Source organism: Zootoca vivipara, chromosome 8, assembly GCF_965207765.1.
Source record: "Zootoca vivipara chromosome 8, rZooViv2.hap1.1, whole genome shotgun sequence".
NCBI classification, from domain to species: Eukaryota; Metazoa; Chordata; class Lepidosauria; order Squamata; family Lacertidae; genus Zootoca; species Zootoca vivipara.
In genome coordinates, this window is record NC_142591.1 from 10,428,918 (window position 1) to 10,448,268 (window position 19,351).

At 42.6% G+C, this 19,351-nt stretch overlaps 1 protein-coding gene across 1 annotated transcript in view; it reads right to left on the bottom strand.

The window, feature by feature from the left end:
- GABBR2 (gamma-aminobutyric acid type B receptor subunit 2) overlaps positions 1–19,351 on the bottom strand; it is a 248,965-nt gene that overhangs the window by 200,001 nt on the left and 29,613 nt on the right. The window contains exon 2 of the mRNA XM_035124845.3: positions 12,609–12,746. Coding sequence (XP_034980736.1) covers positions 12,609–12,746 — 138 coding nt within the window. The remainder of the gene's footprint in view (positions 1–12,608; positions 12,747–19,351) is intronic.

Here is a 19,351-nt window from a genome sequence, read left to right on the forward strand (position 1 = left end):
TTTCTTCGCTTCTTTGGAGAGACCAATAGCACCAAATTAAAAAACTTTAGCAGTAGCTTTCCAGCAAGAAAAGCCTTTCCAAGTTCAGAGTGATTAAAAAAAGAATTCACTTAATATGCATTCTTCTGCCTATAAAGAAGAAACCATCAAAAGTGCAGAGAATTAAGTCCAGATGGGGTTTGTGTTAGGATCTTTTAAAGTTGATTTTGAGGTGAAGAACTAAATAGGGCTTTGCTTCCCTTATTCTAGTTTTGCAGGCAACAATATTATTATTATGCCATAAACTTTAGGCATAGCTGCCAAGTTTTCCCTTTTCTCACGAGGAAGCCTATTCAGCATAAGGGAATTTCCCTTTAAAAAAGGGATAACTTGGCAGCTATGACTTTAGGTGCCTCTAGAAAACAAACCATTAAAATTTCCGAGGGATGGGTGCAAGCGCTATGGTGTTATTTAACAAAATAAATCAGGTTGTGTTCTGCTCAGTTGGAACCAAAGCCCACAGGAACTATGTACAAAGCCAACTTGACAGGTGTGTGTGTGAGAGAGGGTGGGGCACAACCGGCACAGCTGCATAAAAACTCAAATGTCCTGCATTTTCCTAGCTGACTCTCGGACACACACACACAACCATCCCCTACAAGACCAGAGTAGCCAGGCAGGAACTTCAGAGACACTGCTGTAGTGACCAGCTACCTGCATGTGAAGAGGGAAGCGATTCTGCTTAGATCAGGGGCAGATCTACACTCATGGTTTTTAACATTAAGGAAGAGTTAAGGAAGGGTTTTGCTAACACATTATGTCCTTCTTTTAATGTTCATAATGTGTTACTAAAACATGACACCAGAGGGCACTGCAGAGCAACCAGAAACCAGCAGCAGAGAAAAATTCCTTCCAGCAGCACCTTAGAGACCAACTAAGTATCTGAAAAAGTGTGCATGCACACTAAAGCTCATACCAATGACAAACTTAGTTGGTCTCTAAGGTGCTGCTGGAAGGAATTTTTTTATTTTGTTTCGACTACGTCAGACCAACACAGCTACCTACCTGTAACTACAGCAGCAGAGAGACAGTGTTTTGACAAAAAAGGTAAAAAAAACACTTTAATTTATAAGTATGCCCTGTGTCGTTTTAAACAACATATCTAATATCATTCTAATAACGTTAAACAGTTCAGTGTAGATCCAGCCCAGAGGTGTAGCCTCCAGCTTCTATACAAGCTCCTAGTCTGAGCTGCTCCATTACTGAAGCAACAGCTCTCTTTCCCAGCTCTAAGATTCAACCAGCCTGACCTGGGGAAATGAATACTTGAATTTTAATAAGATCCCCTGTCAATCTTGGTGCCGTCTACTGGAACATTCTTCTGCAGAAGTGCCACAGAAAAAACCAGGAACTACTCTGCCACTTAAGATGTCTGGAGACCAGCCACTAAAATAATCACATAATTTTTTCATTCGTAGGGGGCTTGCACAAGAGAACAGATTGTACGGTCTGCAAGCCTGTCCCTGCATTTTCATTTCATGGCATGCAACCACACTACCCTTGACCTCCTTTCCATTTATGCCCATCAAAACCACAGAATAGCAAACAAGTGGTTTTCATGTACTTATCTCTCATAATTTTACTAATGATTGTGTATGAGCACTGTTTTAGTTCAATTGCAACAGCACACAAGCAATACTGTTAGAGAACAATGAGTAATAGACTCTTTAGATAGTCCCTCTCCTGAAAGCAATAAAGAGAAATTGAATGCGGCCCTATCCAAAATTACTACTCTAGGAGCCGAAGAGGCAGAGAAAAGTATGCTGTTGTCAGCAGTGAGGGAGAAAGCAGACAGGCAATATTCATTGAGACATTGTCATGCTCTCTTGTCACTGAATTAGGATTCTCTTCGCAGAACTGCCTCCTCTGCAAGAAGATGAAACTCAGGCAAAAGCTTAATCAAAGTGATGAACCCAGGCAATCCAAATACGTCACCAAGAAAAGTTGAATTATACACTATGGCTAAATGATGCAAACTGAGCAAATTTTGATTAATTTTTTGCTCAATTTTTTTCTGGTTTTGCTATCCATAGGGAGGGAGCTATACAGAGCACTGAACACCCCTCCTCAGAAATCCTTCTCCCTCTGAGATTTCAGCAAGCAATTCACAGGCATCTGCAAACTTATCACTAAGTTATAGAACAGGCATCCCCCAAACTTGGCCCCCCTGATGTTTTGGGACTACAACTCCCATCATTCATAACTAACAGGACCAGTGGTCAGGGATAATGGGAATTGTAGTCCCAAAACATCTGGAGGGCCGACTTTGGGGGTGCATGTAATAGAAGCTTGCTTTAATTTTAAATGCCAACTCTATCCCAGGAAGCTAATTCCTGCACCCAGTAGACCATTCCATTGTGTCTTCTTCACCCCTCCTGTTACAGCATAGATGTAGCACATTATCACTAGATGTAGCAGAGGGCCATTTTTTCCTTTGTTGATATATATACACTGAAAATGGAAATCTCAACACTCTTACAAGCATAAAAAACCGCAAACATCAGCTCAGAAAAACAGGATCCTAGGACAAGGATGTGTGGCTTGGGGTATCTGTGATATTTAATCCGGTTACTGTAGAGCAGGCATGTTCAACAGGTAGATTGTGATCTACTGGTAGATCACTGGACGTCTGCGGTAGATCACTGGTAGATCATTGGCTCCCCTCAAAGAAGCTGAACAACTGTGGCTCCCCTAAAAAAAGCTCAACATTTTACCTCTTCCCTGAAAAAACTCAACAATTTTGACCCAACCCCCCCCCCCATGGGCTTTTCTCCTTCCTAAAAAATGCTTAACAACTTTGACTTGAACCCCCAAAAAAGGGGGTAGATCACTGCCAGTTCTTAACTCTCTGTGAGTAGATCGCAGTCTCTTGGGAGTTGGCCACCCCTGCTCTAGAGCAACTTTCTTAAGAATTTTCGGATACTTAGAAATGAGGGCATCATACACATAGTGATTTCATTTTCAGATTTAAAATGTTGGGGAATGAGACCTACCTGACCTTAGTTCCCACCCATAAGTTTTTAAAGACAGCTGGAAAATGGTTCTAGCTCCTTTCACAGTATTCCATCTCTTTTGCAGGAGAAATTTCATTGCTTTTAACAGTAAGTCAAGTTCTGACTCAGTCTGGCCAGAAACATTCAGACTTCCTTCCACAATCCTGGCTGCCAGGAAACTCAACTGACCCTTCAGTACATCCTTTTTTTTTAATGGCTCTTGCTCAGAGTGGATTGATTTGAATTAACACAATTTAAATCTCTCTCTTTCTCTGTTTTTTACACACACACACACACACACACACACATTGATTTCCATCAAATGACCCATTTTGAAATTCATATAGTTCCTGAAACGCATGCACACTAACAGCTTGCTAGAACAATCAAAGCATATTACCTTGCACCAAAGCCACTTGGAGACATTTGAGCTAGTTTAAACTGTGGTTAGTTAACATGCCAGGATTACAAACACAGTTCGATCTCAGCTGTTTAAACAGGAGTTCCTCAACTTCAGGCGTGGTCCAAAGTGGGGCAGTATGTTTGATGGATGCAGATTACTCAGTTTTAAGAGAATACAAGGATATTGTTTGTGTTCAATTCAGGGTTCGTTTCAAAGATGGACACTGTAACTTAAGTTGCTTCACGCTACATCCTTGTCCAGTTCCTGATCCCAGGGCAGAAAAGACAATGACTCCTAAAAGCCATCTGATTTTGTTTGGAGATGGCAGGAAAGCACTTCCTCTCAGGGCCCCTGCTCCTTCTAACAGGTTATTGGAAGGCTTCCAGGGCCAGCCTGGACCACAGCATTTCTGTCTCTCTGCCCCCCCCTCTCCAGTCCTTAGGACTCCCTGACTCACCTTCTTCATCACACCCTACCCTGCACTCTCCCCTTCCTTTCCCACCCCACTTGGAAGAAAAGCCTGGTATTTATTCCTGTTGCTGTGGATCCCACCCTATAAAGCCATGAGCTTACTGTTTGCCCCTAGTTACCTGAGCTTTCCTTTTTGTTTCCTCTCCTCCTCCACCTAGGGCTTGCTCTGGCCTCTGCTTGGTCCAAATTCCCAGTTCACAGGATAGATCACCATGCATCTTTGTCAATCAGCTACAGGTTCCATTTCACACAGCTGTAGGAGATTAGGCTTTAACTAATTACTCTCTGCAAATGGTCTGCACTTTCATGCTGCAGCAGCAACCTGGCACAAAAGCTATCAGTATTGGTGGTGGTTATAAGAACCCCTGACAGAAAGAGGAAGCATGTCTTAAGACGGCTGTGAGGAGGTGAGGACTTTTAGTCTCGGCAACTAATTTTCATGGAGCAAGACCACCAGGAATGAGCTTCTCTGCTCATTGGGCCTGACACTCAAAACAAGTCTGTGAATATGGTATCTTCCTCACCAACCAAAACTGTCACACAATAGTGTGCACGTTTTCAAGTTCCCCACATCGTCAGGCTAGCTATCTGGAAAACAAAGGGGAGGGGAGGGGGCTAATGGTGAAGCCATGAAGTCTCTATCTAGCCAATCTCAAGCTGGAGTGTTGGAGGACTTTGCAACTTGCAAATGAGACTCTCAGGAGATAGTTTCAGGTTACTTCAATGGTTGCCCCACCATTTGGGGAATATAAAATACAACTATTACATAGATCTGTCTCTATCCTTAGACAAAACAGTCATGGTAGGTGGAAAACAGGAATAGAGAGAAATAGGCCATTTGTGAATCCCTGCTTAAGTATGAAATCTTTACTGTTAGCTAACATTTTTTTTAGGAAATTAATAATAAAATTTTAATTTATATCCTACCCATCTTGCTGGGTTTCCCCAGTCACTCTGGGTGGCTTGCAACATGAAAACACAACAAAGCATCAAACATTAAAAAAACAAAATATCCTATACGAGCAATGAACAAACCAACAAATCAATAGAAACCAACAACAACAACAACCAGTTTACAGTTATACCCAAATTAAAATAATTGCCAACCCCAACTAAACATTAATGAACTGAGGGGAGAGAGACTTTCTGCAGGCAATGGCTTTTCCACCTGTCTTGCCCCAACCCCCAACCCTGGAAACCTTTTCCAGACCATGACTTTGAGAGCAGCAAAAGTAGCTGGGAAGAGATGAATTCAGGGATAGTTTTAAATACAGTGGTACCTTGGTTTACAACTACAATTGGTTCCAGAAGTCTGTACTTAACCTGAAGCGTACTTAACCTGAAGAGAACTTTCCCATTGAAAGTAATGGAAAGTGAATTAATCCGTTCCAGATGGGTCCGCGGTGTTTGTAAACCGAGACAGTTGCCTGTTTAAACAACAGCCTAATCCATTATACAAATTACGACTTTAGATTTTTCATAGTCTAGTTGCAACAGAACACATTTTCATTTAACAGTTACGTATTTACAGGCAATTACACAAATACGACACAAAACACAACCCTAAATTATTACTAGACTTGAACTATTTTCGGATTTTAAAGCCTAGGGCAGGCATCCCCAAACTTCAGCCCTCCAGATGTTTTGGACTACAATTCCCATCTTCCCCAACCACTAGTCCTGTTAGCTAGGGATCATGGGAGTTGTAGGCCAAAACATCTGGAGGGCCGCAGTTTGGGGATGCCTGGCCTAGGGCCACAATTTTGAAATTCAGTTACCCAATTAGGCTTACCCTTTCACAACTTACTGTATTAGACTACAGAACACTATTTTGGCTCAACCTCCACAAACACACAGGAAATTGGAATCTAAGGTTGATGCTTTAACAGACATGCCCCGGGATCAGAAATGATGTTGTGTAATGTCACAAGTTGTGGTTCCTTACAACTTATCCTCCAGGCATTCACATTTTTTCTTGGTCTTTCAGGCAATTATCCAGATGATGAGGACGGTCCTGTATGAAACACCTGAGCCTTAGTGTACTGCATGGGAAATCTTTAGGGAACTTGACCCATGCCTATTTAGAATTTTAGGCTTATAATGGTGGAACCACAACTATAGGAGCACCCCTATGTTCCTAAAACAGCCTTGTTATTCTCATTTCATTGGCGTAACTTTGTCAACAGAATGCCACCCTGACCAACCTACATCTTCTTCCATCAAACAAACAAACAAACCCAGCTGTTTCTCTTGCATTCACTATGCCTGCAGAGGATCCTGAACCAGGTGGAAGCTCTACCTACATGTAGGTACCAAGCTCTGGCCATAGGAGGAAGCTATAGGGAAGCCAGGCAAGACAGTCACCTCTTAACAACAGTACATCAGATTGTGTGAATTAGTACTGCCTGACTAGTACCAAAGGCTCCAGCTCATATCTTCTCACTCATCTGACCATCACATAGATTTTGGTGTTATGATAACCATTTGCTTCATTTTCCCTTACTCTTCAGTTTGACACAAGGTGGACCTGACACTATGGCACATGTATTACTTCCCATTACATCACACACCTCACTCGCTCACCTTGTTGTGGTGAGTGGACTTGCATGTTCCTATGACCCTTGGGAGCGAAGCCACCGGGAGTATCATACTCCCAGCAGGGTCACCCAAGGCAATAAGGTCAAAGGGGAGGACCTAGACAAAGAATGATCCAAGAAGTCCTCAATGGCAGAACGGGGAGCAGATAACAAGTGTCATGTTACAACAGCTCTGGAGGCAGATGAAGGCTGTAGCAGATAAGAATCTACCAAACATCATGATACTCATGCCATCAGAATAGAGCAGGCATCCCCAAACTCGGCCTTCCAGATGTTTTGGGACTACAATTCCCATCATCCCTGTCCACTAGTCCTGTTACCTAGGGATAATGGGGGTTGTAGTCCCAAAAACATCTGGAGGGCCGAGTTTGGGGGTGCCTGGAATAGAGCCTTACTGTGAAGTGCATTGGTCAGTGTGCACTGATCTACACATATAAAACAAATTCACACACAGGTGTCTTCCAAAAACCTATCCCAAACCCAAAAAAGTCTCATGGCGATCAGCAAATGGTAACGGGGGCAGGACCTTGAAATCCAGAAGCACATGGGCGGTGGATACAGATGCATTCATTCTGACTCAAGAAATGAGGCAGTTGAGCAGCTCGGCAGCTGTATCCACGACTGAGCAGTCCTATTTAGGAACCACTCTGCTCACCCTATAAAGGGGGAGGGGCTAGAAAGGGTGCCCTAGGAAGGCACGTTTGGCAAACCCTCACCATGATCGACTCCCGCCTGGAAACCTTTGATCCCACTGTGGAAGGACGTGTGGATTCAGAATTGGCCTCCATAGTTACTTACGGACTCACTATTAAGATTACATTCATGGAAGACAATCTTACTCGGCTACAAGTGATCGCCAAAGAAGATGATGACATCCACACATTTGCTTATTTACAAGCCACAGCACCCAGGCAGAGAGTAAGGGGACTGATAAGGCATATCAAGCAGATAAAACTTCACAACTAAAGGTCAACACTGCCCATTTCACTACCACGCCATGCTGCTCACAGTTGGCGGGGAGGGGAGGAATATGCCTGGCATTAATACCTGTAGTGCACACTCAACAGCAACTGTTTACCCTCACAGTACTAAGGAAGCCCTGACCTTCATCCCCTCAAAGGCTAACATTCTGGATTTAAAGGTGGGCTCAAGCCATGAACCATGCACTTGCTCCCTCATTTCCTCGAGTCAATAGCCGAAGACTCAGCCCATTACCTTTCCAAATAATCCACCAATGTTGCTTTGAGTTCAAGCTACAGTTCATCGGCAGTGATACAGACAGTAGGCACAAAAGAACAGACATTTTATTTTTATCAGAACTTAGTCTTTGTGACAAATACAACCATGTGTCAACGCTATTTCCAATGTCTAATGAAATACTACAGGCAGACGGCAGGCACATTTTGTCACAGAGTTAACAGCTGTTTTTAAGCGACAGCAAAGGCTATATAACTGCTAAGTTTCTAAAGATGTGGAAGGTTAGCATGATGGCAGGCAGAGAAATAGCACTGTTACCTTGTCAACTTTAGCAACTTCTGCGAAGGATCTCTATTAACACCAAGGGCCATGATGATGCAGAAATGAACGCACTTTGTGAAAGCTTCCCAGCTGCCCTTCTGTACATCTGTACATCAGTCAGGTTAGAAGCTATTCAAGCTCAGAGTAGTGTGAAACTCCCAGTGGGTCTGCACAGTACTGCTATGATGAAGCCATAAGGTAACCTATTTAACAGGGGCGTAGACCCTGTCAAAGGAACCAAGCAGCTCTGAGGTCTCGCTCCTTCAAATTACCGTTGCCAGAGATCTGTTCTTGAAAAAGGGAAAGGAGGTGGGGGGAAAGCTGCAAAGCACAAATTCACCCCCCCCTTTCCTTCCTAGCTATGTTTTATAGGCAGCAAATGATCCCTCCGAGCTCAAATTTGCTTCCCCTGCCTACTGGCTCTATTTTATTTAGACTCCTACAAAAATGGGAAATGCCTCTCTCATCCTCAGGCTAAATATAACACTCCATAAAAACAGATTATAAACATGTTTTTTTTTGGTGTGTGTTTTTAAGAGTATCATAAACCAAAAAACCAGCAACCATTTCAGACATTTATGGAAGTACTAGCCAGGAGTCAAAGAACTGCACAACTTGTTCTGCATGCCCAAGGGAGCTATGAGCTTATATTTCTCAAAACCGTAGCCACACAATGTCACATATCAAGCCACTACTTATTACTAAGCATTTATTAAGCTGTATCCCAACTGGAACCAGCCTAGTTTCTCAGCATTAACTGCAAAATAGCAATAGTTGGCTATGGGTATCTGTAGCCGACTTTCCAGATGAATAGGTATGGCCCAGATTGGTTTAGAAGGGAAGTGTTCTTCTGTCAAATATACAACAAGCTCCCCAGCTCACCTCTGTTTCTTAATGTGACATGGAGACACAAGCTTTTTCTCACACATGCCTGAATGTGGAAACTCATGGGCAGTTGATGGTCATAGTTTCTCCCACATCTGCAATCGTTGAAGCATTGGCCAGGATTCAGATAGGATAAACGTTAATTTGACATAGTAAATAATTTCAGCTTTTTAAATAATTTCAAAATGCACAATTATTTAACAAAAAAATATGAATGATATCCCCGTGCCTTTGTGATCATTCACCACAATATTGGAATTAAGAACAGACTTATTTCTTGGAAGTAACTGAGCAGAATACTGTCTACGTATTTTCATACTGAATGCCCATAAGTAAGAGAAAAAGAGACTTCTTCCTTTAAAAAGAATCTAACATTCAGGGAACAGCCTGGAATATCCTCCCTGAGGAGTTAAGCCCCTGCCCTGCAAAAAACCTCTCTCATTGCTACAATCCTGTATAGCACTTCCAAATGAAGAAATAGAAAGGCTAGTAAAGACCACAATTCAAACTGCATGAATTTCAGCAATTTAACCAGCGATCTCTCCAGCTTTTCAGTATCATGTTATCAATGCACTTCAAAAACATCCTTTGTTACATCCCCATTGCCTTCTTTTAGCTCTTTTCCTACCAATCAGGGTCCTCCCCCCCGCCCCCAATAGCAAGATCACTATGTTGTATCGGTCGTATCTGGATGCCATCATTGCGTGCTAAAATCTGCCAGTATGCTGCAATATCAGTTTTCAAGAAGATGCAGCCTCGTAAGTATGCAGGATTTGTCCTTCGTCTGTTCTTGATACATAATTGTGCAATTAAGGCTGCATTGCTATGGCAATATCACCATCACGTCACATCGTCTGTCAAATTTATATATTCATTGATGCCGCATCAGTCACAAAGGTTTAAGCAACTCCCAGCTCTGATCTCTTTTGTAGTCATTCATAACGTTAGACTGACAGTATAATTCCTAACAGGGAACAGACATTTGCCAGGTAAGAATTTAACTTCCAGAGCACTACTATGCTAAGGTAACCATGGCTTCCTACATACAGGGACCCTCAAATAAATTTTAGGTAGTCAAGTCCTTGAGATACACACTACTTATGCAAGCCCACAGCAAGAATCACAAACTTACGGTACCATATACTCTCTGAATTCTGAATATCTAGGACACGGGCATTTTAATACACCTCCATTTCCCACAAGATACAAACTGGCCACAGTTAATAAGAAGGCTTCTGTTTAGTTTATATTCTGGAAGCTGCCCAGAGTGGCTGGGGCAACCCAATCAGATAGGCAGGTTACAAGATGGCACCCCCTGTGCCATCTTGCAAGGTGAGCTGCAGGGGGCTCCCTCGGCACCCCACATCCCTCGATGGCACGCAGCATGTGGCGTTTCCTTATGCTTTGCCACCATGATGTAGTCTTCATGTTGTGGGTTTTAAAACATACACACAAAGAAGTCCCCTTTTCAGAATTTATTAAAATAGTCCAGGGTGTCTTGGACTACGAGCTGAAAACTGATAGCTTACCTGTTGTGAAGGTGCCTTAATTATTATTTCCGTGCCTTGTGAGTCAGCAACTAAGCGAGTCCCATAGATTGATAGGCATTTTGCATTACTGAACTTTTAGTAGAAGCCCCACTGTAAAAGTGCTTCGTTCTCCTACCCTACTTCTAACTTCTAAGGTTCCATTATATGCACAATTGGAGTAGGTCCCTTTGAAGTCAGTAGACCTCTCTTCTGAGCAAGCATGCATAGGATCAGGCTGTTCGTCTGGTTTTCTTGCTGATGTGATGTGATAAGCAATCCTATGCATATTCACTTGCCCAGTGAAATATACAAAAAAAATGCCTTATATTAAATGACTGCCATTGTGCTTATCTCTCTGCTTTAGTGCCCACTACCTATAAGACACATTAGTTGCTTTTGTCTCTCTCTGCTGACCAGTTTGGGAGGTTGATGCTAGAATTCTTGATCTGTAATAGATATACATTTGTACTTTTAGATGCAGGCCATTTCAGTATATGGTTCGTAGTAACCTGTAGGCAACTGGTTCCTTGAGCCACCAATTAGATTCTGACTCCATCCCTGTCACTGTTTCCTGTCAGTAGACCTTTTTGGTTCTTGTGAAAAGCAGCTCATACAAGCCTAAAATCTGCTCGGCCCAGTACAGAACTATCTATATATATAAAAATGTAGACTGACCCTGTCTGTTCCACATGAATGGTCACAAAAACCGCTGGACCAATACTCCTCAGCTTTGGCCACAACCTCACTTGCCACTATGAAAGTGACACCATACCCTTTCCGTGGTCAGATAATAATAATAATAATAATAATAATAATAATAATAATAATAATAATTTTTTATTTATACCCCGCCCTCCCCAGTCAAAAACCAGGCTCAGGGCGGCTGACACCAACAGAACCATAATAAAACATAAAAACAATTAATTAAAATACAGATTAAAATACAGTATTAAAATTTAAAGTGCAGCCTCATTTCAAGTAGGCCATAAATCCAAGCCATGAGGGAGGAAAACACAGGGGTCAGGCTGAGTCTAACCCAAAGGCCAGGCGGAACAGCTCTGTCTTGCAGGCCCTGCGGAAAGATGACAAATCCCGCAGGGCCCTGGTCTCCTGGGAAAGAGCGTTCCACCAGGTTGGGGCCAGTACTGAAAAGGCCCTGGCTCTAGTAGAGGCCAATCTAGCCATCTTATGACTCGGGATCTCCAGAATATTATTATTTGTGGACCTTAAGGTCCTCCGCGGGGCATACCAGGAGAGGCAGTCCCGTAGGTGTGCCATATCTGTGTTGAAAAACGTTTTTGACAAATTTCGGAACCCACCACTCAGATACCCGGGGAAGCTGGGAATTATTCCAAAAAATCTGCATCTCCGGGGACAGATACAACTGACCACGCCCCCACCCAACCTCCACCGCAAACCTCGCCAGGACGCCATTTCCAACCGTCAGAGTCACCACCACAGCCCTCGCAACATAGGCCTCCCCCGCCACACCCGCCGCGACGTCGTCACCGAAACCCCCACGGCCCAACGACACGACTGTCGACACACAGTCACTCAATGGGAACCGGGGAATAGGGGGAGGAGAGGACACGATACGTCAAACCACCGGACATGGGGGGGGGACCGGGAATGACTCAGGGGGAGAGGGAACGGAATACTTCATACCTCAACTCAGGGGGAGGAGAATCACAAGGAGGACCCGTGGACCTGGGAGAGGAGGGGACAGAAGACCTCATCCATTGGACAGCCCTGGGGGGGAATGATATAGATCACCCACACCAACCGAATGGAGGTAGGGACTTACCTGGGGGGGCTGGGGGGCTGGGGGGGAACGGGGTCTGAATACCTCATGGTTCAGGACAGGATGACCCCAATCACAGGGATGACCTGGGGAGTGTGGGGGGAAGAGGGGACAGGATAACTAATGGATCGGAACAGGGTGGGGGGACTCACAGGGATACCCCTTGTTTAAACATAACACCTGTAAAACAGGGGGACTCTGAGGCTCAGGGGGATCTGAAGGGGGGCTTTTACCCTCCATTTGACAGACTAACACACAGTAACGTGGGCCAGGGCCAGGTAGTTAATAATAAAAATATCTACATAGTTTTTAAAAAAACATCTCAACATTTTAAAGGTATCAATCAATATATCTATAAGGTGTTGTTCTTACCTGTACCAAATTCCATCCTATTAGGGATTCAGCAATTATGGATGTTACGGTTGTACATACTCCACCAAAAACCATTAGGTGCGTAGGTCCATATTTTATTGCATCGTAGAAGGCTTTAAGTCCCTTTGCATTGTCACACTGAAGGGGGAAAACAAAAATAGCATAATCACTAAATGCAATTTAGTATTGCCAGCATTAATATTTTATCAAATTTAAGTATGTAGCATAATAAACCACACAGATGCAGCATAATACTCAACAAACAAAAAACTTTAAAGTGTTCCTATTAGTCGCTTTGAAAGGTACTGATGCAAATGGCTGTAGCTTGCCCTTCCATGTACTAAAATTGAAATCTCAACTTCACAACTAAAGGTCAACACTGCCCATTTCACAACCACATCATACCATGGGGGTATTGTTTTTTATTTGTTACTAGTTTTGCATTCTTTTGTTACTAGTTATGCATTTTTGTATTTTTATATTGTAAACTACCCTGCGATCCTCAGATTAAGGGTGGCATAGAAATTTGATGAGTAAATAAATTAAACAAATGAACAGGCAGAGAAAAGGCACGTAAAAAGCCAGGTTCTATATGATCAATTTAATTGTGTAACCAGAATCCATCAAAATAAACCATCCCCACCCCCAGTTTTCCTCCACTGCTGGTTTCCATAGCACTTTCAATGTTGCTTCAGGCTGAAGCTAGATTTCATTAATGATATTTTGAAAGGACAATCTCTTCAGACTTTTGCTGTAACAGTTCTTATGCCATGTCCTTAGCTGGGTGAAGTGTTTGGGCATAAAATGCAAAATAATGTCCCAGATGCCTTTGGGGCATCATCTCACTATCAACGGAGAAGAATGACCAAACTGCAAGTGGACAGAGATGCAGGGGCCAACACCAATATGGCCACAACTCCTTCCTGCACAGACTCAGAGACACCCTGCACCCTGTTTGCTGCTTTACCTTCGTCCATAGCCCAAACAAGGAGAAGAAAAGTGCAACCCTCTGCCCTCAAAACTCTTAACCCAAACGTTACAGCTGAGCTACATCTCAGGCCAAAGATCTTGAAATTAGGAAGCTGCAGGTAGCTCACTGAAAATATAAAATGTCCTCATTTTAACAGAATACAGAAAACTTTCTTTAGGCCAGGTGCAAATAGGATTCCAAAAAGACTGTACCCCTTTACAGTGCAGACTGCACTAATTTCAACACTGATAAAGTTAAGCACCATTATTCTGGTTCTGATATGAGTTCAGGACAATTTATATCCACCTGACAGTGTCAGAAGCTGACAGATCTGGTGCAGCCACTCATTGAAAAATGCACTTAATGCAGAAGGATTATCCAACCATGCTTTAATGACTGCAAGAGCCACTACTTTGTGTTCCGTGCTACCAATATACAGTATGAGTTTCTTCACACACTGCTTCTCCTGAATCATATTCCAGAGATTTAAGGACACCGTTAAAACATAAAGATGATCAACTGGTGTTGGAAAACAATGCGACTCATTCATGCACATACATCAGAGAGCTAAGACTGGCTGCAGCTCTCTTTTGTGTGTCGGCTCAGCAATAGATCTGTAATGTGTTGAATAGCCCCACATGGATGAAAAATTAAATATATCACAACCTAAAGCAGTTGTAGTTGCAGTGATGCTTGCATCCATGTAGCTCGATGTTGCATAAACACAAGGGGATGCAAAACAGTGGTACCTTGGTTTACAACCATAATCCGTTCCGGAGGTCCAGTTGTAAACCAAAACAGGTTGTAACCTAAGGTGTGCTTTCACCAATGGGGCCTCCCAAAATTTTTTGTTCGAATCCAAAAAAAATATGGTTTGTAATCCAAAATAGGTTGCAAACCGGGACACACACTTCCAGGTTTGACATGTTTGTAATCCATAACGTATGCAAACCAAGACATATGCAAACCAAGGTACCACTGTATTACATTTTCTAAGTGTATGTGAAGAAGTTTGTAAACAAGAGTTTCCATACTGTTTCCAAAATTTGTTGCAGAATTTGCAATTCTGGATACCCTTCTATGAAAGAAAGCTCCACTTATCACATGCACAGTATCTTCCTGAAACAGTGCACTAAACTGTTCCATGCTATCAGCTCCATGCTTAAATGTTTTCTGACAATTTAGTTTTAGTTTAGCTTTTTACCGGCACTACCGGTATGTTATGCTCACCACCCTCATCCCCAGGGAAAGATCTCAAGGGCATCATGATGTCCACAGGCACCATGTTGGCAACCCCTGCCTTTGGTCCTGGGTGAAATAACAACAATTACACGGAAAAGAAAAAAGGATACAAAAAATAAAATAAAAATCCCAACTTACACCTCCCCACTCCAGGCAGGATCAGTCTATTCAAGTTTGCCAAAGTTCAAAATTAAACGGGATATCAGCTCCTCCCAAGGAATGCCAGATTAACAGCAACAAACGGGGGAAAGAAAGACATAGCATCTTACAAGGACAGGAAGAAACGCCACCGACAGAATAATTGACACACACAGGAAAAACAAGGATATCGTTCGAGTTCCTCACTTGTGGTTTTATAAATCACTTAATGTGTCAACATGAACAGAAGATATTAATATTGCAGTTGTTGTATAAGAGATTGTGATGATGACTGGAATGTAATGGAAATTAATAAGATTTTGTAAAGCAGAAATAAAGAAAATAATCAAATCAAGTGGTTGCCATTCTTCAGGGTTATCAGTATTTTATAAAAGGATGCTCCATTTCAACAAAATAATCTACAGCGTTTGTATTATTCAATGCATGCAATCTCTTTGCTTATTTTCTGATACAGCAATGGACCACACATGCTCCAACCCCTTCCGAGATTCTGTGCCATTGGTAGGCGTGCTGCTACTAAAATGAAAGCAATTAATTCTTTATAACAAAGGTAAAAAAAATCCCTTCTTTAAAAACCCAAACTTGAGGTACATTCCACATGTTGACCTGTAATATAGCTTATTCCTGTAAATATCCTCTGACACAAGGGCCTCATATGCTCAAGACATCCACTACACACGGATATATTATCGCAGTCTCTCCAGCACAATAGTGGGATGTTTTTCTTAATATGGCTACCCCACAACGGTGTCAAAATGCCATTGGTGCAATCATTAAAATGCATTTTCTCGTATAAGTGTTTGTGTTAACTACGATAATGTCTCCTGAATGGAGGGTGGATAGCAGGTGGTGTAGAAGAAACGGCTAGCTTTAGCACGACTGGAATGTAGTCTACTTTACAGATGTAAGACACACATCTAGTATTCTGCTCACTTTTCACCCACCACAGTCACGCAGATCGTGGAAGGTTAAAGAGAGGACTCTCTCCTTAACCAGAGCCCAAAACAAGTATCAAATAAACCAAACATCTTCTTCCATCTCATCCAAAATATTCCTTACCACTCTTTATGATTTGATAACATATTGAATAAGTAATAAAAAAATTAATGTGTCTAATTAAATCAGTCATCTCACTTTACTAGTCCAATCTCCATTAGTTTTAGGCTGCCCTGGTGCAAGAGGACAGGATTCCTGCGCCTTTAACATCTGTGCAGATGAGGGGGTTTCAGAAAGTGCAGCTAGCTAGCTAGCATGTCAGGCTATAACTGCTGAAATTCTATTTTCTATTAAAGGCGCAGGAACCCTGTCCTCTTTTTCAGGCCAGCCTAATTACAACCTGCGATGTCAAAAGGAACCACATTGTTGTGATTCACAAAATAATATGTTCAGATTTGTCTTCCTCTCTCTCCCCCCCCCACCGCACCCCCACCCCACCCCCCACAGACCATTTACCTCAGGAGAGGCCAGCTGGCCAGGGAGATCAGATGTTTCATATTCAGCAATTACACTAATGCTCTTGCTTAAGCCATATCCATTCACAGAAAAGAGGACAACGTGAATATGTCAGATTATTCAGATTAAATAGGCAAATAAGTAGGGACTTCTCTTTGAATTTAAAACAGTGCTGTTTCCCACATTAGATACTGTGACAACCATATTAACAAGTTCAAAGCAGACACATTAGCAAGGGGAAAGTGTTTTCCCTGTATCTCTTGTGAAAGTGTTTGAAGTATATTAACACATATTTGCATCTTACCATTCTTAATTAAGCCAATGCTTCAACTATCTTTGCCAACACCTTAGGGGTGGTCTCTGCATCAGTACAGCAATATTTCTCCCTGACAAGACAACTAAAATGGGGGGAAACAACTCACTGAACTCCTCATACTTTCATAGACTGGTGCAGATGTAACATAAATAATTCCTTAACCATGGTTAAGGAACCAGAAATACTAGAGAGGATTGCAAGCGCCATTCACCTGCCCCACCCTAAATAAATTATGCCACCAGCATTAGCTGCGTTTAAGAGGATTGTGTCAACAATAAAATTAGTGCTGTGTAGTGTTCATTCTTAGGGACCCAGTTGGCGCTGTGGTTAAACCACTTAGCCTAGGACTTGCTGATCAGAAGGTCGGCGGTTCGAATCCCTGTGACGGGCTGAGCTCCCGTTGCTTGGTCCCAGCTCCTGCCAACCTAGCAGTTCGAAAGCACGTCAAAATGCAAGTAGATAAATAGGAACCGCTACAGCAGGAAGGTAAAAGGCGTTTCCATGTGCTGCTCTGGTTTGCGAGAAGCGGCTTTGTCATGCTGGCCACATGACCTGGAAGCTGTACGCTGGCTCCCTCGGCCAATAATGCGAGATGAGCGTGCAACCCCAGAGTCGGTCACAACTGGACCTAATGGTCAGGGGTCTCTTTACCTTTACCTTTAGTGTTCATTCTTAACTATGCTGGCAAAACTATGATTAAGAGGGGTGTGTCAACCCTTGGTTTGTACTACGTAGACTTCACTCTTAACTATGTTTTAACCAACATCAAGTCTTACTTTCAAGGTAACCCTGGTTAGCATTTACCATGATTGATTTCAAGGCTAACATAAACCTATGGCTAGAGGGAGGGGAGGATACATGAAAGACAGGAGACAAGCTGGGGGGATCATTGTGTTCACCATGCTTGTTCCCAGTCCCTTTACCTGCGGTTTTAAGATGAACCATGTTAAATTTGCACTGGCCATATGGCAATTCATTTACTCCAAAACAGGGCAGGAACTACTCTTCCTTCTTCCAATACAACATTCCCAGCTATGTTCACTCCAGAACACTCCAAACAAAAAGCAAGAATCTACAGCTCTTATCATCTCACCAAGGCCCCTTGCTGTCCCATAAACTTTCAGGACATAAGATAGAGGACATACCTGAGGGCTGCCAATCATTGTTAAATGCAAGCCTCAAAAGTCTGCCTCTGCCCCTTGATATTTATGCTGTTTCTTAGCTTTGCAGATTAATTGCTTAAATGAAAAATAGGAATATCCATTTCTCACTTAGATCAAATAGATTTTGTTCTTGCCTGGATTTCTACAACTCCCAGCTCAACACTTTCTTTCTTTTTTCCAAACTTAATTCTAAATTTCAATCTCTACCTTCAGTCTCACAGTAATGATAATGGGACTACTGATTGCTATCGCTGAGCGCCAGGAATCCTCAAAAGGAAAATATCTGGCCTCTGTGAATAGTGGATCTTGATAAGGATTGTTCGAAGCAAATAAGTGTCTTCTTGTTCCATTACCTATTTTAGTGACAATAACTATTTAATTTTCAACAAGAGATACCATAAAAATAAGAAATCTGATCAAGAAGCTACTGAAGTGAACAAATATAGTCTGCCTGTGGGTTTTTGGCATAGAAGTGTTCTAATATGTACAAATCATTGGAGGAGAAGGCCCAAACCAGAGGCTCTGAATTAAGTCCTCAAAGTGGGGTTGGTCAAACGGCCAACCCACAACCCAGTAGCCCTACAAAATCTATGTTTTCACACTAAACCAAAAATAACAACTCCAAAACACTTTGTCTACTCTGCAATTTAGCTAATATCGGGTGGACACTGTGAGAACATAATCAAGAAGAGAGCAAAGCATGAATGAATAAAGCCACTGTAAACAGCATTAAAACAACACAGGCATCACCAGCCTAAATAGGGATGCCTAGCAGCCTCCTGATTGGTGGATGGTGAATCTCTGGCTTGGCAGGTTATCTCGCCCACCTTTGCAGCTGGCTGTGGGAAATCCCCAGTGGCTGGCCACAAGATGAAGAGGCCTTTCTTCTGTGAGGGAGGGGGTCTGGCGTGACGGGCCGCAACCACAGTGCAACCTTATACTGGGTAAGCGGCCATTATAGTCCTACAGCAAGTAATTTTCAGTTCTATTCACATTATGCCTTAGTGCCCCAAGTTGTTGTTGTGGTGGTGGTGGTTTTAAACCAGGCATCCCCAAACTGCGGACTTCCAAATGTTTAGCTAACAGGACCAATGGTCAGGGATGATGGTGATTGCAGTCCGAAACATCTGGAGGGCTGAAGTTTGGGGATGCCTGTTTTAAACTTTCTCAAATAGGTTGAGGCAATTATGAACATAGTTCGTCTCTTCTACCAATGTTTATGTGTATCGCTTCTTGCTAAGTTTTTCTTTTGGAGAAAGTCCCCGTTTAGAAGCTACTAATTGACTGTTGCCAATTTATGTTTCAGTGAGTGTGTGTGTTTTCGATTTTTTAAATGCCGGGGGGGGGTTAACCTCCACCATTATATTCCTACGACACATTCTAAAAACAACAACCAAAGCCCCCCCAAAACATGGATCTTCCCCAATTCATTTACATCCTC